Source organism: Monodon monoceros, unplaced genomic scaffold (genome assembly GCF_005190385.1).
Source record: "Monodon monoceros isolate NGI ecotype Baffin Bay Population unplaced genomic scaffold, NGI_Narwhal_1 Super_Scaffold_10, whole genome shotgun sequence".
Lineage (NCBI taxonomy): Eukaryota > Metazoa > Chordata > Mammalia > Artiodactyla > Monodontidae > Monodon > Monodon monoceros.
In genome coordinates, this window is record NW_021703766.1 from 44,845,578 (window position 1) to 44,872,394 (window position 26,817).

Genomic DNA, 26,817 nt, shown 5'->3' on the forward strand with positions numbered 1-26,817 from the left:
CCCAGTGCCAGGGGCGGACCCAGGTGCGCCCAGGGAGGAGGACGGCCGCTCAGGTGCCTGCTCCCTGCGCCTGCGCTCTAACGCGTCCCGCCTCGCCAGGTGCGCCCCGCCCCTTCCCTGGCCTTCCACCTTCGGTAGCAGCTTCGAGGCAACCGCCATTATCTCTGGCAACCACGGAGTGTCTGGGGGGTGTGGCGGGGTTCTGAAGGGTGGGGGGAGTCCGGGGCAAGCGAGGAGCGAACTAAAGCATCGTGGGCGCAGGAGGCAGAGTGTCCGCACAACAAAGGACCGAGAAAGGTGCTTCCCGGAGACTTCCTGTGTGGCGAGGGGACGCGCACACCTGAACGCGACGCGCTCCAGTGCGCGTGCGCGGCAAGGGTCTTCCCGCACCTGATCGCGAGACCCCAACGGCGAGCAGCTCGAGGCCTCGCCTGGGCGGACCGGTGGAGCCAGTCATGGCGCAGCTCTGTGGGCTGAGGCGGTACTGGGCGCTCCTCGCCCTGCTGGCATCGCTGCTCCTCTCCGGGGCTGAGGCGGCCGACGAAGAACGTGGCGCCCACGGTGAGGGCCCGGGCGGGTCTCCTGGGAGCTGTGGAGGGCTGAGAGGCCGAAGGCGGGGCGTTAGGGGCAGGGTCGAGGGGGTAAGTGGGGGTCTGAGGAGGCCCTGGGCAGGGTCTGAGCGGGGAGAATTGGCGGGGGAGGAAGTTGGGGGCGACTTGGTGAAGCTCAGGGTGTGTAGCAAGACTGAACCTTGGGAAAGAGGTTTGGGAGCCCTTGGGAGTGAGGACAGGCGGAGGAGCCCGGCCTGGGAAAAGTTTCCTGTGAATGAGGAAGGAGACTAGCGCTGTTGACCAAGAAGAGTGGCAGTGCCCCTTCCTGTGGCAGGAAGGAGGTGAGGGGCCGAACAGAAGACCAGCCTCTTCCTGGCAGAGAAGAGTTCCAAGAAAGTCCAGGGAGGCCAGCCGCAGCGGGTGGGGCTTGGATTCGGTGACCTGGTGGCCGTTTTAGCCTCAGGAAAGAAGCCCTCACCCCGACCTTTTTGCATATTGGACAGCAGCCTCCTGAGAAAGCTTTCTGGTTCAGCTGCAGCAGAATGCCTCCAAGAAGAAGGGTGTTTCTCGGTGATATCCAAAGGAAGGAAAAGAAAAGCAAAAGTGTTGGGGGGAAAAAACTTTGTCAGGGTGCAAGGGGGGGAGCCTCTTGGTATAAGAAGAATATTGGCATTGAGAAGCTGGGCTTGGATTCCTTGGCCTGGTCCTTAGAGGTTGGTGGAGGGGAAGGCTCAGTTTAAACCTCTAAACTCTGTGGAAGTTTGGCCTGAATGTTCTTTTTGAACAAGTGTCGGTCTAACCTTACTGCTTCAGACAGCCACTAGGAGGCTTTGACAATAGATCTCTTGAAAGAAAAATTCGTTGGCTCAGCAAAATTTATTGAGCCCCTGTTATGTGTCAGGGGCAGTGGTGGCAGCAGTGATAACAGCTGGGACTCAGACAAGCCAGGTCCCTGCACTTAGAGAGCTTATATTCTAGTGGGATAGACAGAGACAGGGAGTAAACATTCAAATAAAGAGCATTCACCACAGTATTAAATTACTAAGACGTAATTGAGCGGGGTGAAGTAGACAAACAGGGATGATGTAAGACGATGGGGGCCACTTTAGCTCTGGTTGTCAGGGGAGGTCTCAGGACAGTGACGGCTGAGGTCCAACATGAAGAATGAGCAAGTGGCAGCGACACAGAGGCTTCAGGATCCAACTGGAAGTAGTGGAGTTCAAAGGCCTTGAGGCAGGAGCAAGCTTGGTGGTATTGGAGGAAAAGAGATGACAGTGTGACAAGAGCAGGAGTGTGTTGGGCGGGAGAGGTGGGGGGTTGGAGGAGGATGCCAAGTGGGGAAAATAGGCAGGAGCCAGGTAGCTTTATAGGCCAGCATTTTGGATGGAAAGAAAGAAAGCAGGATGTATGTGCACCAAATCATCACCTGTGGTGTCTTCTGAAGACTGTTAATTTCCCTATGCCTGAGGCAGAGAGGAAAAATTGAGTTGTGGGGTGGGGAGTAGTGTTAAGAGCCAGTGGGGAGAGACTCAGCTCCAGGGAATTAGGAATGCAGGCGTTGATCATTCTTGTGGTCTGAACTAGAATTTGTCAGCCCTTCTGGACTTTTTTAGGGGAATTAATTATGTTAGGATATACTTTCCAGTTACCTGGCCTGGGACTTTATCAAAACTGAGTTTGGGGCTAACATCTATTGCTTACTTTGAGCTCTTGTGCATCACTTAATCCTTGAAACAACCTGGTGGTGGTGGTGAAGTTACAGATCTTGCCTAAGGTCACACACTAGTAATTGACAAAGCCAGGTCGGGCTGCAGAGGCCTTTTCTGTTTGTTCCCAGTGGCTTCCCCAGCTGTTGCAGCTGGCTGGACCTACTGACCTTTCAGAAGTACTCCTATCTGGCTGGGTGAACTAATGCCCTTGCTTATCTGAAGTTCTATTTGTATGAAAGGTTTCAACAGCTTAATTCGAGGCAGGAGGTAGTTTTTATCCCTCCACCCCTTCTGATTGCTTTGATTTTTCTCAGGAAGCAAGGTCATCCATTAAGAGTGAGGTGTTTCTCCAGCCACACACAGCTGCACAGGTACCTCCAGATGAGTATGGTGGAGGGGGGGAAGTGTGTAGTGAATGTGTATAGCGGGGTGATCATAATGATCTGTGTGAAGACATGAGGGGGCTGAGGGGTAGTGGAAAGGTGGTAGGGCCAGTGGATTGTTGGAGTTGAGATTTTGAAGAGACTGAACTAGGAAGCTAGGATACAATGGGCAGTGAGGGAGATGCATGAAACTGAGGTTCTGAAGAGGCTGCAATTATTGAGACAAGGTCTAGGTGTGACCATGGGAGGGAGCGGCTGCAGGGAGGGCAAGATCACTGAAGGAGAAGAGGTCTAGGAACCAAGAGGCCAGGGTGGTTGGAGGATCGCCTATCTGGATATGGAAATCACCAAGAATGGTGATAGGAGCAGCAGCGGGAGTGACAGTGAGCCAGGAGCTAAAATCATGGAGAAGTGAGGAGCAGTGACCTGGATCAGCAAATGACCCACAAGGTGGGATACGATTTACTCTGATGATGAAATTCATAACTGGGTGTTGAGGGTGGAGGGAGAATGGTGTAGAAGCAGTGCCCACTTGGAAGGGCTCAAGAGAAGCTATATCTTCAGGGGAGAGCTGGGTTCAGTTAGAGTAAGAAAGTGACAAGAATGTTCAGAGAAGAGATTGAAGAAATGAGAGATTTTGCTTAAGATAGGCCATGAGTATCAGAGACTCCAGGAGTTGGGGGAAGGGAGATGCTGACAAAACAGGGTGATGAAGGGTAACTGGAGTCTGGGGCTGATGTGGTGATAAGCAAGTGATAGGAGTGTCACATGGTCTCGAGACTGACAATGTTGGTGAGGCACTGGGTGGTGGAGGGCAGAGAGGAAGGGGTGTGGGATACAGTGGACATTTGGAGGCTTGGCAAAGTGTCCTGACTCCAGACCTTTGCAGATGGAGGTGGGGGAAAGCTGATACTTCTGTGGGTGTTCAGGTGTTCGTAGCATTCAGGGAGAGTGCCAGTCTGCATGGAAGCACGTAGAGATTATAAACTGGCTGTTCCCAGCAGGCCTCAAACAGGCTTTATGTGACTTGTACAGTTTCTAGGATTGATAATTTTTTATGAAATATTTTTATTTTTGGCTTTGCCTGAAAAATTTGTAGATCTGGCGGTGCCAGTCCAGTGTTCCCACATAGCACCCATGGGGTGGTGCCAAGTACTTCTTTTGGGAAGGACAAAGAAGACTGTCTTTCTCAGCCTGTATTTATTCACTTGGCCTGCCCTCTGTATCTTCTAAGAGTTGTGACTCCCATGTTAAGAGTATGCCCCATTTAGGAAACAAAGGTAGATAAAACATAATAGCTACTTATAAATTGTACAGTGCAGTGAGTGTGTGTATGTGTGTTATTGTTGTTAGGGAACACCCCTTATCAGGTGGCCACAAATGTGCATGATTTTTTAATCTCTTCTCGGGTGATAAGTCCTGGTATTTGGAGTGCCCCCAAATACACAATTTCGATCAATACAAGGGCAGATAATATATTCCTTTTCAGAATAGAACCTCAAAAATTCCTTTTAGGAGTGGTTAGTTAAGTGTAGTTCCTGCTGCCAATAACGTATGCATCAGAACTTGTGTTAGTGGTTCCTTGGGCATCAGAACTTGTGTTAATGGTTCCTTCGCCCGTAGCCCTTTGTTGATTGTTCTTGGGAATTTCCACTGGAGATAAGTGCAGCAGCATTCATGTGAGAGCCTCCACCACACTTTGAAGTGATCTTCCATGTGCATCAACCTCTTCGATTAATTAGTTTCCCCAGAACTTTGACTGAAAGAGTGAACTTTCCAGTAAATCTCCAAGAAGCATGTTATTAGTCACCACTCCTTTTTCTTCTCCTCACCCCCATGGATAGTTGTAAACTGAGTAGCCAAAGAGAAGATGACAGATAAGAGGGAAAGTGCAGCTGGTGTTGGTGATCAGCTGGGAGTTCTCCAAAGTAGCATCTTGTATTCTTGTCCTTCACAGAAGAGGCACTTGTTTAACTTGCAGGCAAGACAGTTTCGTTCCAGGACAGTTTGAAATATTTATTCAGCACATATTTATTGAACACCTGCCAAGTGCCAGGCACAGTTTTAGGCCCTGGAAACAAAGCACTGAATGAAACAGATGACACCCTCCCGCCCCAATCCATGGCAGTTACATTGTAATGAGAAGAAGATAATACAATAAATAAATGAACAATGAATAGATAACTTGGTGATGAGTACTATAAAGAAAAGTAAGGTGGGGGGAGGGAGAAATTAGGAATTTGGGAGTAACAGATACACACTACTATATATAAAATAAACAACAAGGACCTACCGTATATCACAGGGAACTATATTCAATATCTTGTAATAACCTATAATGGACAAGAATCTGAAAAAGAATATATATATATATAAAAAACTGAATCACTTTGTTGTATACCTTGAAACATTGTAGATCAACTATACTTCAATTAAAAAAAAAAGAAAAAAGTAAGGTAAGGTTTGGTGTGCTTAGTACTAAAAACATGGCCTTTGAGGCTCAGATGGTGACTATACCTAAAGAACATTGAGGGGCTTGCCTGTAGGTCCACTGAGGGAAAGTGGACCCTTGCCACCAGAAACGTTCCTTTGCCCTGGTCAGTATTTGAGAAGTCAGCCTGTAATAGAGAAAGCCAGCCCCCAACCTGTTTCTCATTTTACCTATCCCCAGAGTCATTTACAACATTCAGGCTTGTCTTCAGGTAGTTGGCCAGGCAGCCAAACCTCTGTTTGCCACGTCCTGAGACTGACAGGCCAAATAAGGGGTGAGGTAGCTTGTGATTCATGTGAGGCAGGAGAGAACCCTGAAGGGGTCACACTGAAATGACTTAACCCCAGGAGGCCTTGGTGGCCCATTGATCACGTGACTAATGAGGAATTTGCAAATGACCCCAGAAGCATTAGTGTATGGATTATGGATGTCCTTGTGTGATCCTGGTCACAAATGTCATTTCACTTGTTTCTGACAAGACCTTTTTGAAAACTTACGAAGGAGTGCTGGAACTTGGATGCTGAGGCCCATGAACTTTGGAGTTAGTTACTTTGAAGTTTATTTGAAGCACATTTTTCATTATTGGAAAGCCATTTTAGAAATGAGGGCAAGTGTTTGATGGATCTCACCAATGGGGTCCTGGGTCCCTGGCCTCAGAAGCCCCGTAATCTGAAGTTCCTGAGTTCATATGTGGTACTTTGTCCATGTTTATTCCAGGGTCAGTCATTTAGAGTCTAGGGCATGTTTGGGGTGGGGGTGGGGATGAAATAATATTAGATATAATAGTTTTTGACCTTTCAAAGGGCTACATAGATAGATATATGTCTGTGGTATTGAAATTTAGTGTGGTGCTTAGGAAAAACACGTCTACAAAGGCTCCTGGGGTGGGGTGATAATGGAAAAAAAGATTGAGAAACATTGCTCTAGGTAGAGGGCCTGTTAGCTGTAAGTTTCTGAAAATGGTCCATTTTTCAAAAAAGGTTAAGAACCCCTGAATGTGAATTAACAGATAATTCCATGAAAGACTTTGAAGCTACTGTTTGCTTACAAAATTTTTTTTTTTTTTAACATTTAGGACGTTTTTCTAAAATTTGTGTTTTTTTTTGGCTGCGTTGGGTCTTTGTTACTGCCCGCGGGCTTTCTCTAGTTGCGGTGAGGCGGGCTTCTCATTGCGGTGGCTTCTCTTGTTGCGGAGCACGGGCTCTAGGCGCACGGGCTTTGGTAGTTGTGGCACGTGGGCTCAGTAGTTGTACCTCACAGGCTCTAGAGCACAGGCTCAGTAGTTGTGGCGCATGGGCTTAGTTGCTCCACGGCATGTGGGATCTTCCCGGACCAGGGCTCGAACCCATGTCCACTGCACTGGCAAGTGGATTCCTAACTACTGTGCCACCAGGGAAGCCCTTCCTTACAAATTATTCAGATGGAGCGCTGTGATTCTAGTTATGAATTTAGGTAAGGGTAGAATTTGTAGTCCTGCTTGAGTGATGAGTATGAGGTGACAGTGGATAGGGGTGGTGGTTTGCATTGTGCTGATAGTTTATGGAATGTAAACCTTTATATCTAAATATTTTATATCTAAAATGCCAAGATTATATATCTAAAACAACAAGATTTTATGAGCCTTGTAGTTTAAGTTGGATTTGTTATTGTAAATGTTCTTTCCTCATAAACACCTAGGGGTTATTTTAAAGTTTCTGAATTACTTATCCTAATAATGACAACTTCCAGGCACCACAACCTAGAGGACGTGGGTAGTTAGTGGCTTTCTGTACTAGAAACAGAAGCCTTCAAGTATGTAGAACCTATCCAACTAAGCAAAATAGCTGGATTTATAGATCACCTTGAAATAAGACTGATTGTAAAATAAATGTCAACTTTGGAATTTGGCACAGTAGAATTAAAGCAGCCTTGAATGTCTGCCTCCCTGGTATTCAGTACCTCTTCACTCACACAGAACTTTAATATTCTCTCATTCCTCGGTGAAAAGATAACTTGAAGTCCAAATGGGTAACCAAGGCATAATTTTTCTTATTTTCTTGTGTCCAACCTCTTAATCTCCTGATACTGTAGTGTTGCAGGACTTTGACCTCTGTGATAGTCTGCCATTGTCTTACTGTAGGTGAAGATAAGGAATTTTGTGTCTTCAGCCATGGCAGGTGGTTGCATAGCAGGAAAAGCAAAGGGAAGGAGTGATGGTTGGGTTGGTTTGATCAACTCACTGACTTGAGTTTGTACTTTGGTTTTCCATATCCCCTCTATCCTGTCAGTCACCACATTCAGTTGGACTTACTAGTGAAATGTGTCATCCTTCTCTTTATCTTCATTCCCACTGTTCCTACAGTAGTCTGGTCTTCATAAAAATATAATATCTACTACTTACTCAAAGCTTTGTGCCAAATGTTTTAAGCCCTTATAATGGAGTAAAAAAACGCCTTTAATTTTCACAACACTCGTAATGATTGTTCCCTGTGTCAAAGAAGTCCCTTCCATTTGAATTGTTTTTAAGAAATGCATCTGCAAGTCCACAGAGTTTAACTCAATGGGACCTATGGAGGGAAAGCCAGCTGAATCTCCCCACTTTATTACTCACTAGTGAATTCAAATTACATTGAGCAAATGCCCTTTCCCAGACAGGCCATGGTCAAGATAACCTCAAGATTAATAAATGGTGCATTCCACAGCAGGAAACAAAAATCTAGGTGTCACAAAATGGGACTTACTGCTAACAAACTTGTCAAAAAACATTTTTATACTAAGTAGATCCAGAATGGGTACAAATCACACAGAGAGGCCTTCACTTCAATTTGGGCTGAGTTGTATTTATAATGTCCTCAAGTTAGTTCTCTTGCTAACATTTCAGCTTTCACTGTAACCTGAAGGAATTTTAAAGAGGAAACTTTCCTGTTTACTGCAGAGAATATTTCTGATACAAGATGTGTGGGTTTTTCCACATCAAGCAGTTCTCAGCAGACACGGATTGGGTGTTTGGCAATTTAACTCAATTCTGAAACCGCAGGGAGTGAGCACAGATCCTGTAGGTTAAGGGCTCAGTCTCGCAAGACTCCCTCTCCCCCCTTCAAATGCCAGTCAAAGTCCAAGGTTGTCCCCTGTCATTTTCACCAACCTGCTATAAATCAAGTGTTGCCATGACCCCCTTGGATCCAATTTGCTAGAGTGGCTCACAGAACTCAGGGTAACACGTTTACCAGTTTATTATAAAGGATACAAATCAACAGCTAAATGAAGACAGAGGTCTGGAAGGGTCCTCAGTGTAGGAGCTTCTGTCCTTCTGTCCTTGTGTGAGCCACCTTTTTGGCATGTGGATGTGTTCACCAACCAGAAGCTCTCCTAACCCCTTCAGTTGGGGTATTTTATGGAAGCTTCATCACATAGGCATGATTGATTATTAACTCAATATTCCACCCCTCTCCCCTCCCCGGAGAATAGGGGGTGGGGCTGAAAGGTCCAACCCTTTAATCTTGCCTTGGTTTTTCTGGCAACCAGCCCCCATCCTTTTTTTTTGGCCGTGCCACAAGATTTGCCGGACCTTAGTTCACCAACCAGGGCCCTCTGCAGTTAAAGCGAGGACTCCTAACTGCTGGACCGCCAGGGAATTCCCCCAGCCCCCACCCTGAAGCTTTCTAGGGCTCCCCCAGCCACTATCATCTCATTGGCATACAAAAAGACAATCGTACTACTCCAGAGATTGCCAGGGTTTTAGTTCTTGTGTCAGAAACGTGGGTCCAAGAACGAATATTAGAATAGAACATGCTCCAGCTCTCAGGAAATTACAAGGGTTTTAGGAGCTCTGTATCAGGAAGGGCAGGCGGGGAGAGACCAAATACATATTTCTAATTATGTCACAGATATGATAGGTCTATAATCAGAGCTTTGCCTTATCTTCCTAAGCCTCCCAAGAGTCTGATTTAGATACTCTAAGCCTCCAAAATCTGCACTTTTTTTTGATTAGCCAGGCCTAAATCAGAGAATATGGGGCTTGCCGAATTGAAGAATACTGGGTTTATACATTTTCCAGCTTTATTGAGAGGTTTATACATTTTTGTTGCATGTGTTATTGTCCCCTTATTATGAATGAGGAAATGGGTGTGCAGGGAGGTTAGGAAAGCTGCCTCCCATCCCCCCCCCAAGACAGTGGGCTAGTAAGAGGCAGCCAGGAATTCCTGCACACACTGGTCCTTTACCAGAACAGCTTCCTACAGGCCCTGTCCTCTCATCTGTCCTGCACACTTTTGCCAAGCGACTCTTCCTTATTGTGTCACTTCCCTATACCAGATCCTTTGCTCATTTCCTTTGTACCTTGTGTGGCTTACAAGCCCTTTGAATTTAGGGTGTGATTGTAATATTTTACCTTGGGTGATTTTCTTTTTCTTCTTCTATCCAAGCCAGTCTTGTGGCTCTAACTTAATTGTAAACCCCTGGAGGTCAAGGACTACATTCCCAGTGGGTGCCTTCTATGTAGGATGGCTACTCAGCTCAGTTTCCCTTGGAGGGTTCCAATTTATGCCACTGTGTTTCCCACGGTAACTATTAAGAATTTCCCTTTTCGGGCTTCCCTGGTGGCGCAGTGGTTGAGAGTCCTCCTGCCAATGCAGGGGGCGCGGGTTCGTGCCCCGGTCTGGGAGGATCCCACATGCTGCGGAGCGGCTGGGCCCGTGAGCCATGGCCGCTGAGCCTGCGCATCTGGAGCCTGTGCTCCGCAACGGGAGAGGCCACAACAGTGAGAGGCCCGCGTACCGCAAAAAAAAAAAAGAATACCCCTTTTCACTCTGAAAAGTGTCTTGATCTGGAGGATAAATTATATGATCGCCCTATTTACATATATTAGCTATTCACCAAACACTTGTTGCTTACTACTGTTCAAGATACTAGGGAATTTAGTACATTCAGTTTTATTTACCATGAAAAATTTAACTGAAAAATTTAAGCAAACAAAAGGGATGACTATAATCCACTCTCCAGATAAAACCCTTAAAGAAAATAAAAGTAATGCATTCACAAAATTAGAATACTCAAATTGTACTAAAAGATACAGATGGAAAAGAAAAACTGGAAAAGCTTCTTCCTCCTTTAGTCTCTTTCCCTAAAGGTAGATTCATATCTAAATTAAAAATTTTAAAAGGAATCATAATATGTAAAACATTCTTTTGCTTTTTTTCTCTCAGACACTTTTCTATACCAGCACATACGTAGTTGTCTATTTTATTTTATTTATTTATTTTCTTTGCGGTACGCGGACCTCTCACTGTTGTGGCCTCTCCCGTTGCGGCTCTGGACGCGCAGGCTCAGCGGCCATGGCTCACGGGCCCAGCTGCTCCGCGGCATGTGGGATCTTCCCAGACCAGGGCACGAACCCGTGTCCCCTGCATCGGCAGGCAGACTCTCAACCACTGCGCCACCAGGGAAGCCCCAGTTGTCTATTTTAAACAACTCTGAGTATTCGATTATGTGGATGTCTCACAAGTTATTTCACTAGCACGAACAGGGTGTTCTGGTGGTGAATTTTCAGCTATTGTAGGTCTGTGCGTACCAAGCCCTTTGTGGATGTGGTAATAGTTGCCCCTGTTCTTTGAAACTCTTGAATTAATTGATTCTTCCTTGTTTGCTTTTTGATACTGAGGAGTGAACTGTATGCTCTCCTATTTTTTTGTATAAAATAGTATTTTCAGATGTCTGAGGATTATTGTAGCAAATCATTTCCCTTTGGCCATTATCCTTAGAATTCTAAGTGGCTTTAATGAAAAGAGTAGAGCTGTTTTTAGTGATGGAAGGGTGTGCTGCAGCATTTTTGGCAAAGGATTAACCTGAGGAAGGCGTGGTCAGTGTTGTCATAGAAATGTGAGCCCTAGGAGTCTATGTGATAGCATCTGACCACACCTGTAGGACTGCTGAGTTCTGTGACATGACAGGGGATGGGGGGTGTGGAAAATCTGAGCAGGGTGTTTTTAGCAACACTCTCTAAAGAAGTGATTGGCAAACTGCAGCTCGTAGTCACTGCCTACATATGGCCTACACGCTAAGTATGGCTTTTGCATTTTTTTAATAGTTGAAAAAAATCAAAAGAATATTTTAAGGCGTAAAAGTTATATGAAATAAATTTTTATTGGAATGACAGCCATGGTCGTTCATTTACATATTGCCTTAGGCTGCTTTCATGCTACGACATGACAGAGTTGAATAGTTAGGCTAGGTGACCCATGAAGCTTGAAAGAAAGGCAGTCCATGCTTTGCACAGTTTTCAACATGCACAGATTTCAGTTACTACAATATATTAACTGTGAGTACTTGGGTACAGAACAAGTTTCAGCTACTAGCTCTTCAGTCACAAATCATTGTGTAAATTACACATATGCATAGTGATTGGTCACTGCACATCTGTTAGTTCATACACAGCAAAGCATGTAGTTGTGTTGCTTCCTTGTTTCCCAGTATACGTGACAGTTTACAAAAATGGTTAATCACTAGAGGAAGTTGGCCAAAAAAAGCACCAAAGTGTAGCAAAGAGAAAAAGTGATAACGCTGGAAGGGAAATTCCAATTGAACATAAATGGAGTGATAGAAGAATGAGTTAACTGTGGGAATGTTGACACTGCTTGCCATTTGAGACCAGATATGCAGCCAGAGGAGCTTATCGACAGAAATGAGGAAAGTAGTTGTGACAAAAAAAGGATGATCCAGTGGAAGTAATGCTGGCAGAAACTTCCACAAAAAGTCAAGTAACTCTCAGCAATTTTGTGTCATTGAAAGAGCAAAGGATAAAATGTTGGAAGCTGATCCAAACCTAGAAAGAGGTGTGACACTTCACTAAGGCGAACTGAAAAGATGCTTGCTCTGTATCATGAGTTATATGAGAAAAGACCTTCACAAGCACTGTATAGACTACTCTTGGTGACTTATTTATTTACAAAGAAGATTAAACACTTCGATTCTCAAGTTTCTTTTTTTTATTTTAAATAAACTTATTTATTTCATTTATTTATTTTTGGCTGTGTTGGGTCTGTTGATGCACGCGGGCTTCTCATTGCGGTGGCTTCTTTTGTTGCGGAGCACGGGCTCTAGGTGCGCAGGCTTCAGTAGTTGTGGCGCACAGTTGCTCCACGGCATGTGGGATCTTCCTGGACCGGAGATCGAACCCGTGTCCCCTGCATTGGCAGGCGGATTCTTAACCACTGCGCCACCAAGGAAGCCCCAATTCTCAAATTTCTAATGTTTTAACTTATAGTGTAGTAAATAAATATTCATTTTATTTTATTTATTTTTATTATTCTATACATTTATAGCCCGCAGTTTTTCATTTTAAAGGTCACGGAACAATCATAATTGTTCCCATTGCTCTGCATGATTTCACACTATTCTGCCTGTATTTACTATTTGGCCCATCATAAAAAACGTTTACTGACCTTCGCTCTAGAGAAAACAGACGGGGGGAGGAAAAGGACCATTTCATGAGCAGCTCCCAGCTTGTGAGGTGATCCAGGGCTTGCTTATTAGTATACAGTGAGGCAAGAAGTTGGTGTTCTTCAGTTTATAGCACCCACAGGAGTAAAAAGGGTATCAAGGGACTTACCTGGTGGAGCGGTGGTTAAGAATCCCCCTGCCAATGCAGGGGACACGGGTTTGATCCCTGGTCCGGGAAGATCCCACATGTCACGGAGCAACTAAGCCTGTGCGCCACAACTACTGAGCCTGCGCTCTAGAGCCCGCGAGCCACAGCTACTGAAGCCCGCGCACCTTAGAGCCCGAGCTCTGCAACAAGAGAAGCAATGCAATGAGAAGCGCACACTGCAACGAAGAGTAGTCCCCGCTCGCCGCAACTAGAGAATGCCTGCGCGCAGCAATTAAGACCCAACGCAGCCAAAATTAAATAAATAAATTTTAAGAAAAGCTCAAGCAACTTTAGAACCAGAGAAACCTGTTTTCTATGACAAAGACCAGTCTGTTTGGCAATTTTGTAATAGCCAGTGTTCAAAATGCCTGCCAGGGTTTTGTAATTTAGGTTCATATGTCAGATAATGTGTGATTTTAACCATTTTTAATACTTTTCCAAGAGAATGTTACTGTTTCTGAAAGGCAGGAATTCCATTTTTCCATATTCTGAAGCAAGTGTATCCAAATTTGGTGCCCTTCAGCTTTTCCCTGTTTTTCTTATTCTGTTTTGAAAACTTATGGAACGTATTTAATTTTGCACTAGCATTTGTGAGCACAGAAATAGAACTTGAAACATATTTTTCGTGATTGTTTTCCAAAACTATTCTGAGACCAGTATATCATTTTGTCATCTCTTAGTAAGAACAGTTATTTATTAAGGAATAATTTCCTGAAAATTGTCCAACCGAGTCCCCCTCAGCCTTGGCCAGTTCTTTGGTATGGCTGTCGATGACCCTGTCATTGAGTGTCACCATAAACAGGCATAGCAGAGGGCCTGGCCTTGGTGAGCCCTCCAGTTGTGATGAAGCCTTGAGGAATGTTTTGGCTTTTAGGCAACTTCAGTTTCATGTTTTTCCCACTGCCTGTCACTATAGTGGTTTTTTTCTTTATTTCCATCCAAGGGGTCGTTTTGTTTGTGCCTGTGCTCTCTGATCAGACCCATTTAAATTCATATACAGGTCTGCTGCTTGCTTAGCTTAACCTACCCAAAGCCTCGGTGTTCTGCTTTGTAAAGGGCAGGGGTGGGGGTGTTACTGCATGAGTCACAGTTTTATTGTGACTATTAGAAATTGTGCATAGAATGTGCCTGGCATCAAGCTTAGTGAAGGCAGTGAAACGGGGTGTCAAGAAATAAGTCATGCTCTGCATTTTGGTTCATTTTGATTTTAAGCTGGGTCTACCAAAGTATAGTATTTTGACTTTTTTTTTTTTTTTTTTGCGGTACACGGGCCTCTCACTGACGCGGCCTCTCCCATTGCGGAGCACAGGCTCCGGACACGCAGGCTTAGCGGCCATGGCTCACGGGCCCCGCCGCTTCGCGGCATGTGGGATATTCCCGGACCGGGGCACGAACCCGTGTCCCCAGCATCGGCAGGCGGTCTCTCAACCACTGCGCCACCAGGGAAGCCCTGAAGTTTTTTTAAGGAAGGTGATAAGTCATGGAAGTCATCTTACATACTAAAGTATTTCTGGCTTTTTGTACAAGATTTTTGGAGAACAACAAAAGAGAAAATGCACTGATGTTATTTGGAGTGAGGTGAACAACATGTGGCCTGTGTTTCCTAAAGGAACATTCTCTCCTTTGAAACGAACCGAGCAAGCAAACAAAAACAAAATCCTTTTTCATGAGATTACTTCCTTAAGCCTAGAGAGTAAAAATGTATATGATGGAAGCTTAAAAGCAGTTTAGTTAGTAAAAGCATGTGACAAAATGAGACTTTTCTCCATTTGACAAGAAGCCTCCATACTCAGAGAAGGGACTCTGTCTTGACACAGTAAGTGTGTGGTTAAATTTCATCTTAATTGAACCTAGCTTTGACCAACTAATCTGCCCCTTAGAGCTCTTTTACTCTAATTAAATTTATTTTAAAAAGATCAGCTTTTACCCCAATTAAAAAAAAATAAAAACAAAATAAAGAGATTAGCTTTTTTCTGATTTTATTATAGGAATTTTCAAATGTACACAAAGGAGTGAAAACAGTTTTATGAGTGCCCATAGACCATCACTCAGCTTCAACAATTGTCAGCATTCTGTCTTTTCAGATATACTGTGTTTTTAGTCCAGGTTCTCTCCTAATAAAGAGACATTTCTAAATTCTCCTGGGACAAAAATGAAGTCACCCCCATCCCCTCCTACCCCACCCAAGCAACCTGAAACTGAAAATAAGGCTGCTTCTGAAACTTAAACTATGAGATCAATGTGTGATCATTGACAGCAAATAAGAGCAGCCGTCTGAGACAGAATAGCCTCTCAGGCCCACAAGATTTATAATGAAGGAACCATCACATCTACAGAAAGAATGGTCCAGTCAGGAAGAGGCATTGGTCAGTGGTGGAAGTCAGAAAAGTAAGTGTTCCAGAGGCAGACCTTGACTGTGCTCTCTTGACCTAAGCGCTTCCCGAGCTGTCTGCTGCAAGCCTCTAGTCTGCGTGGTAGATCCCAGTAGAGAGTAAGTTCACAGGAATCCTACGGAAAACTTCCTTACTGTGACTCCAAGTCACCTGCTCCATTTCAGCTTGGTCTCCAAGGTGGTATGTTGGTACACATCCACCCCGCTGGACAGTTATTTTCTCAGTATCCTCCTGTGTGCTTTGTTAGTAAGATCAGCATCCCTGTGCCTCCTCAGCTCTGGGGCACTTAGAGTGCCTGTCTGAGCCTACAAAGATGAGGGCCAGCTTCTGTGCAGTGTTTACTTCACCAAGGTAACTGCCCTCCATCCCTAGATGAGCTTTTCCCTCTTCCTCTTTATGCACCCTCAGGCTTCTATACCTGCACAGAATGTATCTGGCACCCTTGCTTGTGAAAAGCCACCCAGTTCTCACCCTTTATACTGTGTTCGCCCTGCTGCATTCTCTGCTGTGGTGTCTGGCAGTTCCCACCTGGCTGGCTTGAGCTTTGTTTGGCCCCTCTCAGGTGTTTGTTTCAATTGAGACATAATTCACATTCTGTACAGTTGACCCATTTAAAGTGTACAATTCCCCCTCAGGGTTTTTGTTTAAAAGATTGTACGTGAAGCTGCTCAGGAAGCAAGGACACAAAGCAGTCAATGATCCCCAGGGCTCTCAGCTTGGCAGGGCATTTGATAGGCTGTTGCCAAACCTCGGCAGCAGTGGGGTGCTCCCGCCTTGATGTTGTTTTCAGTTTTGGATCATAAGTGGATCACATGTGGGTCCTCTCCATCTTGTCTTGTTTTTAGCAGTGCTGCCTCTGGCATTTGACAGCCATGTGGATTGGGCAGAAATATATACCAAAGAACTCTTCTCCTTCCGTGTCTTCCCTGGGCCTTGTTGATTGCGTTTGTTCTGTGACCTTTGCACATTGTCAAAAGTACCTGTTCCAGGTGCACACCCAGCTGGTTCTGGTTGATGTGTTATATGGACAAAAGGTGCCTGGGCCTATTTTAAAAAAAAACTGATTTAGTAAAGTATTTACATACCATAAAATCACTTGTTTTAAGTATACAACCCAGGGCTTCCCTGGTGGCGCAGTGGTTGAGAGTCCGCCTGCCGATGCAGGGGACACAGGTTCGTGCCCTGGTCCAGGAAGATCCTACATGCCGCAGAGCGGCTAGGCCCGTGAGCCATGGCCGCTGAGCCTGCGCATCTGGAGCCTGTGTTCCGCAACGGGAGAGGCCACAACAGTGAGAGGCCCGCGTACCACCAAAAAAAAAAAAAAAAAGTATACAATCCAATGACTTTTGGTACATTTACAGAGTTGTACAACCATCCCCCCAATCCAATTTTAGAACATTTCCATCAGCCCCAAAAGATCCATCCCTGTGCCCATTTGCAGTCACTCTCCGCTCCACACCCCCAACACCAGGCAAACACTAATCTACTTCCTGTCTCTATTGATTTGCCTTTTCTGAACATATCGTATGATTCCATTCATATGAAGTATCCAGATAAGGTACTTTTTTTTTTTTTTTTGGTTGTGCTGGGTCTTAGTTGCGGCAGGTGGGCTCCTTAGTTGTGGCATGCAAACTCTTAGTTGAGGCATGCATGTGGGATCTAGTCGAATCCGGGCCCCCTGCATTGGGAGTGCGGAGTCTTATCCACTGTGCCACCAGGGAGGTCCCCAGATAAGATACTTTCTAACTGGTGATTTCATTGACGGTTGCTTGCAAATTAACAGAGCATTTTTTTTACTTCAGAGTATGCTTTTTCTGCTCTACTAGTTACCTGTGATTTATTGGTGTGTGTGTGAGTTTCTTGGGGTGTTTGTTTTGCATAGCACCAACCTTTTTTGTCCATAGATAGATGTTTTGTGGAACATTTGGTTTCTTGCCCATCGTTGTGATGTATTTTGGGAGACGCAAGAGAAGCACAAATCCTGCTCTCTGTACTTTCGAAAGGCATCCCCTAGTTGGTGAGGTAAACCTAGCAAACATGAAAACAACTAGGGAGGAGTAAATGACAGCATATAACCAAGTTTTGGGCCCTAGGATGTTTTTATTTGAGATGTTTATGAAGCACCCTGTGCTAGGCCCAGGGCAGGGTGGAATGCCCTGATGCCAGAAGGCAGAGATGTAGGAGGCCAGGGTGTAGGGAGAGGTGATGTGGACTTGTGATGCCAGGAGGGGGTGTTATGGTGGTGCAGAGCACACGTTGAATCACATGGTCAGGTTACTCCCTTTCCAAGTTGCTTTCAATCCTCCTGATTCCTCCAGGAGAAAGTCTCATTCTAGTGCAGGTGATACCTCCAGCACTTGTTTATCTGTCCCTTTTTAAGAGAGAGCAGATTTCTAGGCCTTCTGCAGGCAGATCTATCTGGCTGCAATTGTAACATTGTTCTGTTTTCCTTGTACTAGAGTGGGGCCAGATTTTAGGACACCTTGTAACCCAGCCCATCTTGGTGTGCTCATATTGGGGGAGCCATCATAAGCGCCGAAGCAGAGGAGTGACCTTAGTTGTCTCTGGAAGGTTGGCAGTTGGGGGAACTAACATTAGGGAGCTTCTTTCTGAGGCTCTTGTGGTAATTTGACTATGAAGTGGCCTATCCTGGCAGAGAGTAGACAGGAAAAGTTAGGAAAGGTCCTTCTGTGGGGCACTAAGAGCACCAGACCGTGTGTTTCCTTCCTGACCGTGCATTGCCAGCTCTGGGCTTTCTTTTATTTTTTTAATTAATTAATTAATTAATTTTTGGCTGCTTTGGGTCTTCTTTGGTGCATGCAGGCTTTCTCTAGTTGCAGCGAGCAGGGGCTACTCTTTGTTGTGGTGCACGGGCTTCTCATTGTGCTGGCTTCTCTCTTTTTTTTTTTTTTTTTTTTTTGCGGTACGCGGGCCTCTCACTGTTGTGGCCTCTCCCGTTGCGGAGCACAGGCTCCAGACGCACAGGCTCAGCGGCCATGGCTCACGGACCCAGCCGCTCCGCAGCATGTGGGATCTTCCCGGACCAGGACACGAACCCGTGTCCCTTTCATCGGCAGGCGGACTCTTAACCACTGTGCCACCAGGGAAGCCCGCTGGCTTCTCTTTGTTGTGGAGCACGGGCTCTAGGCGCGTGGGCTTCAGTAGTTGTGGCATGTGGGCTCAGTAGTTGTGACTCGTGGGCTCTAGAGTGCAGGCTCAGTAGTTGTGGTGCACAGGCTTAGTTGTTCCGTGACATGTGGGATCTTCCCAGACCAGGGCTCGAACCCTTGTCCCCTGCGTTGGCAGGTAGATCCTTAACCACTGTGCCACCAGGGAAGTCCCAGCTCTGGCCTTTCAGTGCTAAGCTCCCCTTGGCCCAGTGAGACGGGCACATATCCAGAAGGATCCTGCAGTCTGGTTTTTTGCCTTTGAAAGTCCTTTTTCTATACTGGATGTGTGTGTGTTTGATAATGGGGGCAGGGACCAAATCAACACGCAACTGAAATTCAGTTCAGTCTGGTGGGTTGGTGTCTTTGTTGTTAGATGATGCCTTCCTATACAAAGAAGGAATCACTAGGTAGGCCTGATGGCGACACTTCAGAAGCAGCTCACAGAGGAACTGTGCTGAAACTTAAGGCTCTGGTTCTCCTCTTGGGGCTCTGGAAAGCTGTGGGCCTTCTCCTACAGGTCTGTGCATGTTCTGTCTTGCCAGAATTGCCCTGCCAAGCTAACTGGTCTCTGGTTGGTTGTGTTTTAGATTTTTGCCGAGTTTCGAAGAGTGTGGGAAAATGCCGGGCCTCCATCCCTAGGTGGTGGTACAATGTCACTGATGGATCCTGCCAGCAGTTTGTGTATGGAGGCTGTGGAGGGAATGACAATAATTACATGACCAAGGAGGAGTGTCTTGCAAAGTGTGCTGGTGTCACAGGTAAGACAGTGCTGTTGGGGAAGTTTTATTATCTAGAGACACTTTATTAATTGGGACATTTATAAAGTTCTTCACTGCTGAAACTGGGAGACGTTTTTAAAAGCAGAAGAAACAGGCACAGTGTGAAGGTCGCCCACATGGTGGTTTCACAGCGGTATCCTCCCTCCTCTTCCCAGAAAGGGGAGAGTAGGCCGCAGACTGGAGCCAGGGGAGGGGTGACATGACTGCGTCTTCTCCCCAACTTCCCTTCTCCCACTACTGAGAGCAGGTCCCATGCCAGGCCTGGTATGAGCAGAGTCCTCCAGGTCTCCTTGGATGGGCTGCCCTCCTTGCTTCCTGGGCATTTGGGTTATTTTTACCTTTGGGACAAATGACTTGAGAAGCTCACCCAGCCAGCCAAGTTATGAATCAAGTTAAAACTAGAACATACTTCTGGAATCCATCCTTCTCTCAGCCTTCGTGAGGGATTCTGTGGAATCAAGATAATGTTGACCCTGAGAGCCTCCCAGTGTAAATAAAAACCTAAAGCCCCACAACAGTGTGCACCGGCTCTGAACGGAGCCTCGAGGGACTCCTTGAGACCTGATGGCAGTGCGATATTGGCCCTCTGGGGCCTGATCCTTCCTAGGTGTTCCAGAGACCCGCGGATTGGGCCAGCCAAACTGTCAAAGATTTTCATTGGCGATTTCCTTAACATTGTTCCGGGACTTCTTGCATCCTTTCCTGACAGCTTGGCGTCAGTGTTTAGACTCTGGATTATGATTCTGTGTCAGAATGCGCTGGTGCCCTCAGTGCTCACCGCGCTGGCTGTAATCTCTCTTGGCTTTGAACTCTGCATTCAGAAATCAGATAAGCTTATTAAAGTTTTGTGTAAAGAGAGGAAGACAACAGTGGTCTTGGCTGTGAACTGAGGTTTAAAACATAATGCACAGACACACAAGCCCAGCAGTGACTGAGTGCCTTGAGGAACATTTTATTGATCTTTGTGTGCCCAGTGCCCGGAAGGCGCTCAGCAAGTGTTTGGAGAGCCGAGGTGGCTGGTATTAGTTTTGGATTGTACAGATGAGTTCCTCATCTGTTTTGGGGCGGGGGTGGGGGGGGCAACTGGCAACCTTACCAGATGGTGATGGAGAAAAATACCATTTATTGTATGTGGTTTTCCGCCATCAGCTGTGATCCAGTGTCAGGGAAGGAATTAAGGGGAAATGTTTTTTGCTACCTTTTCTGTCCTTTTCCAGTCAGGAGTTGACAGTAGCAAATGTACATGCCGTTCTGGTTACTCCTTGGTTTCTCAGGGGGAAAGTTAAGTTTTAAGAACACAAGCAGTGGACAGTGGGCATTAAGGCGGGATGTCTCTGCAAGGAGCCACAGGGTGTAGTGTTTTGCTGGGAGAAGGCAGACAGCTATCTTCCTAGAGGTCAAGCCAGAGTCTGGCCCCAGCCTTGACGTCCCGGAAAGCTCATTTGCTGGCACCCGAGCGTGGCTGCACTGCACAGCTCCTGAGGCGTTCTCTTTGCCAACATATTTTCTCCCAGGCAGGCAAGCTCTGTGGGGAACCAAATGATAATGAGAATGCCAGTTTATTAATTAATTATAATGAGAACCAGAACCACCAAAGGGACCAGACACTTCTGTCCCTGTGCCTGCACCCTTAGTTTGTGTAGGCAAACCTCTCAGCGACATTCCCAGAACATCGCTTGTTGAGGGGAGAGGCAGAACTGGAGGAGCTGGTTTGTGATGGGAATGTGTAATGGCATCAGGTTAGGCCAGCCCCACGCCTCTGCACAAGGGAGGGTTCCTCCCTCCTGGACCCTGCCAGCGCTCCCTTTTTTGCACTTGCACCCACGCTCTTAGCTTTGTGTGTGTGCAAGATAAAATATACATAACGTGGGCTTCCCTGGTGGCGCAGTGGTTGAGAGTCCGCCTGCTGATGCAGGGGACACGGGTTTGTGCCCCAGTCTGGAAGGATCCCACATGCTGCGGAACAGCTGGGCCCATGAGCTATGGCCGCTGAGCCTGCGCGTCTGGAGCCTGTGCTCAGCAACGGGAGAGGCCACAACAGTGAGAGGCCCGCGTACCACACACACACACACAAAATATATATATATATACATAACGTATAATTTAGCATTTAACCATTTTTAAGTGCACAGTTTAGTAGCATGAAGTACATTCACAGTGCTGAGCACACCCTTCACTTTTTAAAAAATATTTATTTATTTGGTTGTGCCGGGTCTTCGTTGTGGCACATGGGCTCCTTAGTTGCAACTGTCAGGCTTCTTTGTTGCGGCAGGTGGGCTTCTTAGTTGTGGCACACGGGCGCCTTAGTCGTGGCCTGCGAACTCTTAGTTGCGGCCTGCGAATTCTTAGTTGCAGCATGCATGTGGGATCGAGTTCCCTGACCAGGGATTGAACCCAGGCCCCCTGCATTGGGAGCGCATAGTCTTTTTTTTTTTAACACACCTGCATCTTTTTTTAAAAAATAAATTTATTTATTTATTTTTGGCTGCATTGGGTCCTCATTGCTGCACGGGCTTTCTCTAGTTGTGTCGAGCGGGGGCTACTCTTCATTGCAGTGCGCGGGCTTCTCATTGCGGTGGCTTCTCTTTGTTGCAGAGCACGGGCTCTAGGCACCCGGACTTCAGTAGTTGTGGCACGCGGGCTCAGTAGTTGTGGCTCACGGGCTCTAGAGTGCAGGCTCAGTAATTGTGGTGCACGGGCTTAGTTGCTCCGTGGCATGTGGGATCTTCCCAGACCAGGGCTCGAACCTGTGTCCCCTGCATTGGCAGGCGGGTTCTTAACCACTGGGGAGCGCATAGTGTTATCCACTGCGCCACCAGGGAAGTCCCACGCCCTTCACTTTTTTAATTCATTGGGTGAGTTAATACAGTTCCACAGGTTATTTGGCCCTGGAAGCCATTCTGTCTTTTTATAATGTCATTTCACACGTCTTTGCTCGGATTCCCAGCTGGTTGATCTTAAAATTTAACCCACAAGGGCAGTCTTGGTTCCTTATTTTCCAAGTTCTGGCAGGTTTGTGGTCCAGCATGTGCACTGAAGGGCCCACATAAAGGAGAAATGGGAGTCGCTGTGAGAGGCACACAGGACCAAGCCTCCTCAGGGATACAGCTTGTTTTGTTTCACCAGGCAGTCTTAGAGGTACACTTTCTCACTGTGCTGTTTATTTGTCCTCTTGTAGTGAACACCATCAATGATCTGTCCAGGAATGGAGCAGATTCCTCTGTCCCAAGTGGTAAGTTCTTAAAAAGACCCAGGATGGAATGAGGGCCATCCAGATGGCTAATGTGAAAGGACATTTTTAATTTGGGCGTTGTACAAGGGCTTCCACCTCCTGGTTCTGTTTACTCAGAGCTGGTGAACAGGGGCTCTGCCTGGGCTGCCAGCTTCTGGCTCCTGGCCAGCATCCTTCCGCTGGGGAGTTCAGCAGACAAGAGGGCTGAGGGATTCTACAGTGCTTCCTGGCTGACCTCAGCCTCCTCCTGGGGGATAAGGGATTGTGGCTACTGCTGCATGTGGCTCAGACCCCTTCCCCCGCTTTGGGCTGGCTTCCAGTCCCCTGGCCTCAGCCTTCGTGCTGTCTTCACTGCCCTGTCCCACATCCTTGCTTGCTGTATCTCCTTTGCTCCATGTCGTCCTGGCTGTCCATCTCCCTCCCTGTGCTAATAAGAGTCCTCTGTCTTCTGCCACCCCCGCCTCCGTTCCCACTGCAGTCCTTGATCTGGAGCTCTGTGTTAGCTTGCTTCGTAGTGCTGACAGCAGCTGCCCCATTCCTCCTTATGCTTAAAGGACTCTGCACCAGGAGCCGGGGGTGAGTGGTTCAGACGCACTAGTAAGTCCAGTCCAGCTTTCCCAAAGGCCAGTCCCCAGGCAGTGGGTTCTGCTGGGTGAGACCTGCTGTGGAGGGAGAGAGTCCCCGCCTACCCCATTTGAGGATGGCCCCCAGTCAGCTACTGGCCACACACTGGTTGCAGTCTTGATTCTGGTCCTTTGACTCTGACATCAGCACCCACGTGAGAGTGAGCATTTATTAGTTCAGTGGATTTGAAGAATGCTGAGAGTTAGGTTAAAGTCACTTTCCAGTTTTGCTAGGCTAGGAATCCTGTGACTGTCCTGACCATCGCTTTGCCTGGGTTCATTGCTTATTCCCAAGCTGGCCTCTGCAAGGTCATCCAGAGCCATGGGGCACTGGCATCGTAACTCTGGTTTCTGTCCTGTTTCAGAAGAAAATTCCCCCAAGAGAATAAGGGACCCTCCTCCCTGTGTCAGAGAGTGGACACCTCTGGTCTTCCTCATCACCCCAGAAACTGTGGTTGGGATTAGTTTCCATAGTAACCCCTGAGGTGACAGGCAGGCTTCCCCATACGGCATTCATTCTGTGTGTGCTGTAGAGCCCATTAGGACTGGGAGGTGATGGAGCAAAGCTGCCCACAGAGGGGAGCTCCACTCCCTTCCAGGTACCTCAGTGGGCCCTTTTAGACTCAGCCCCAGCTAGGCGACGTGCCCTGTGTCCATTCCAGCCTCCCTGACATGGATGTTTGTGTTTCAGTTCCCAGAAGGCAGGATTCTGATGACCTGTCCAGTGATATTTTCAACTATGAAGGTATAACTTTTAAAAAACATGTTTTCTTACTTAATTGGGAATTGAGACACACTTGAGGATTTCCATTAAGGGTATTGTAGAGCAGGGCTTCCCGACCTTTCCCAGGTGTTAGGACTCATGAGGATGCCCTGGGGCAGCAGGAAGCAGGATGTGACACAGCACGCCCTTGGGAAGCTTTGCTTGAGAGGCAGCAGTGGCGTGCAGGGTCTGCCTCCCACCAGCTGCGCGCTGTGGGCGGGATACTGTAGCTCTGCCTCAGAGTCCCTGACTATGAAATGAGGGGCCTAGTTCAGACCTCTCTTGAAAGTTCAGAGACCGAGTTAACACATGTAGAGCCTACAACAGTGACTGACATAGAATAACCTCCATAACAGTGTAGTCTGGCCATAAAGAGAAAGATATCTGAAAATGTGGGCCAGAATGGCCATGTCTGTAATGGCCAAGTTTCTTTTGACAGAGAGATGTTTTCCCCATTGGCTGGCAGTCATATGACTGCTTGGGAGCATTCTAGCTCCATTCACCTCTCCTGGGCCCTGCTAATTTGTATCCCTTGGGCTGTCTCACTCCCAGAACACTGCACTGCCAAGGCCATCACTGGGCCTTGCCGCGCATCCTTCCCACGCTGGTACTTTAATGCCGAGAAGAACTCTTGTGATAACTTCATCTACGGCGGATGCCGGGGCAATAAAAACAGCTACCTCTCCAAGGAGGAGTGCATGCAGCGCTGCTTCGGTGAGTCTGCCTGACTCCTAAATCCAAGAAACAACCATGGGCAGATGAACCCTCCCGAGAGGACACCAGTCCCTTTCCTCATCCCTAAAATGAAGGCCTTGGAAATGCTGTCATTTGGTCTCTGCCATTAGTCTTCTCTGGCTCCCTGGTGGGGAAGGGGGTGGGCTGTGGCTCCAGCTGTTGGGCACATGTGTCCTAGGTCCCTACTGGGGTGGCAAGGTCTCAGAACCCTCAGAAGAGCTGGAAGAAGCCGTTCAGAAAGAGCGTGAAGGCCCAGGGCTGAGGGGAATCCTCAGGTGGCTGCAGCTGTGAGGGGAGGAGGGCTGAAAGCTGACCTCAGGGTTGTGTGTTTTCTTCCAGGCAAGCAGTTGTATCCTGCCCTGCCCCGCACTAAAGGTAAACGGCCTCTTGCCCCCTCCACCTGCCTGCCTTGACTAAGCTCAGCTGTGTTTTTTGCAGGCTCATGTTGTCTTGGGCACATCATCCTTCACTGTAAACGTCGTTTTGTTAGAAAGTCGTGTTTCTGCACGAGAACGGCCAGGCAGCTTGGAACATGTGGTGGATGTTTGTCCCATTGTACAGTGTAATAAACGGGTTAGGAGTGAGGCCGTCTCTGCCTAGGCAGCCTGGGGGTGACTGGGGGACACCTCCTACTGTTTGAGGTGTGTGGGATCTGCTGCACGCAGGCCTGGGACTAACTCCAGGTTTTGGGGGGGATCTTTACTGCCATGGGGTGTACAGAGTTGGTCATGGGTGATAACAAAGGAGGGTGGAAAGCCCTTGCCATGTGTGGGTGGAGCATGGCCCCAGCCAGTGCTGTTGTCCCCAAGCAGTCTGGTCTGACAAGGAGGCTAGGCCTCCTCTAGCTTTTGTTTCTGATTCTGAGCCTGAATCATGGATGGTAGTGTTTGCACAAAAGACCTGCCACACTGGTTTGGCCTCTTTCCACCTGTTTCCCTGTTAAGGAGTCCAGGCCTGGCCTGTGTGTCTGCTCTGCTTTAGAAGAGAAATAAAACTGGAACCTGGTTTGCCAGGCATAAGGATCTGGACGGTTGGAGATGGAGAGTGAATTGACCCTGTCCAATTCTGCAGCCAAGTGGGGAGAGGGAGCCGGGTACCTGCCATAGGAGGCCACATTCCTTAGGTGGAGCCCCACCTGAAGAAAAAGCATCTTAACTGACCAGTGGGACTGCAGTGGGGCAACCACTATTAAATCTACCTGGGCAGTTAGGAGCATGAGGGTCCCCTCCCGGCCCTGCTCCGAATATACCCATGCCTCTGCCCTTTCCTCATTCCACAGGCAGCCACCCCAGCCAACTGCAGGGCCACATCTTTCTCTGTGGCTGGTTGGGGGAGGGGGGTGTGTGTTTGCACACACACACCAGAGATGTGTGCTTTTCCCGTACAGATTGCCGCAGAGAGGTGGCAGGGTAGTACAGAGTTGAAGTGGGGATTTTTTGTTCAAAAAGGAGGAACACAAGTAGCCACTCTGTCCATGTGCACATAGCATAGCATCTCCTTTTTTCAGGAACCTACTTCTCAAGACTGTAGGGACTCTCCTTGAGGACTTCCTGTCAAGCAGTGTCAGTTCTCCAGAGCCTTCTGGGTTGGGGTGGGGGGACGTCTGGCCCAAGGGCTGCTGGTCTACCTCCCAAGCCCACGTGGACACTCTGGCTATGGCCCGCCTCATCCTGCTGGTTCTGAGGCCTCTCTCTCATCCACAGTGGTGGTCCTGGCAGGGCTGTTCGTGATGGTCCTGGTCCTCTTGCTGGGAGCCTCCGTGGTCTGCCTGATCAGGGTGGCGCGGAGGAACCAGGAGCGCACCCTCCGTACTGTCTGGAGCTCTGGGGACGACAAGGAGCACCTGGTGAAGAACACTTACGTCCTGTGAACGCCCTGTCGCCAAGGGGCTGCCCTCCTCAACCCCCTGTTAATGAAGAGAATCTGCGAAGGGAGGAGAGACAAGTGTCGAACACGTGTGTGCTTTTTCAAATAGAGTGATTTGTCTGTATTTGCGCGATCATTAGGGCTTTTGGCCTGTTTGTTAATCCAGAAGGTAAGAGGGCTGCTCCCTGGTCTCCCGGGATGGGTTTGCTTTGGAAATTCTCTTAATGAAGGGCTGTGCACGTTGCAGATGTTCTAGCCCTAGATCGGAGTCGGTTCCTCTTCAATTTATTTCTTTGCTCCAGGTATAGTTTTCTTAGCTTATGTTGAATCCTGTTGCCTCCTTTCCCATCACAAAAGTGATGTTTTAATAGTTTCCTTTGTTTGTTTTCTGTTTTTTTTTTAAGTAAGCAGAAACATAAGTTTTTTTAATTAGGATTCTGAAAGGAAGAAAGTTAAATGTACAAGTTTAATAAAAACGGCCTTCCCTTTTAAAATAAA

General features: G+C 47.3%; 1 protein-coding gene across 1 annotated transcript; it reads left to right on the top strand.

Moving 5' to 3' along the window:
- The first annotated feature begins 219 nt into the window (after positions 1 to 219).
- SPINT2 (serine peptidase inhibitor, Kunitz type 2) lies at positions 220 to 26,817 on the top strand. The gene is made up of 7 exons (XM_029213536.1): positions 220 to 561; positions 18,909 to 19,079; positions 22,279 to 22,332; positions 23,647 to 23,700; positions 24,271 to 24,432; positions 24,793 to 24,828; positions 26,157 to 26,817. Exons 1-7 carry the CDS (start codon positions 456 to 458, stop codon positions 26,321 to 26,323), a joined length of 750 nt encoding a protein of 249 aa, XP_029069369.1. The 5' UTR covers positions 220 to 455; the 3' UTR covers positions 26,324 to 26,817.

What these genes read in the sequence shown, in the direction of transcription:
- SPINT2 (XM_029213536.1), top strand. Translation starts at nt 456, where the DNA reads ATGGCGCAGCTCTGTGGGCTGAGGCGGTACTGGGCGCTCCTCGCCCTG. An exon ending in CGAAGAACGTGGCGCCCACG is followed by an intron (nt 562 to 18,908) that starts GTGAGGGCCCGG and finishes GTTGTGTTTTAG; the next exon opens with ATTTTTGCCGAGTTTCGAAG. An exon ending in GTGCATGCAGCGCTGCTTCG is followed by an intron (nt 24,433 to 24,792) that starts GTGAGTCTGCCT and finishes GTTTTCTTCCAG; the next exon opens with GCAAGCAGTTGTATCCTGCC.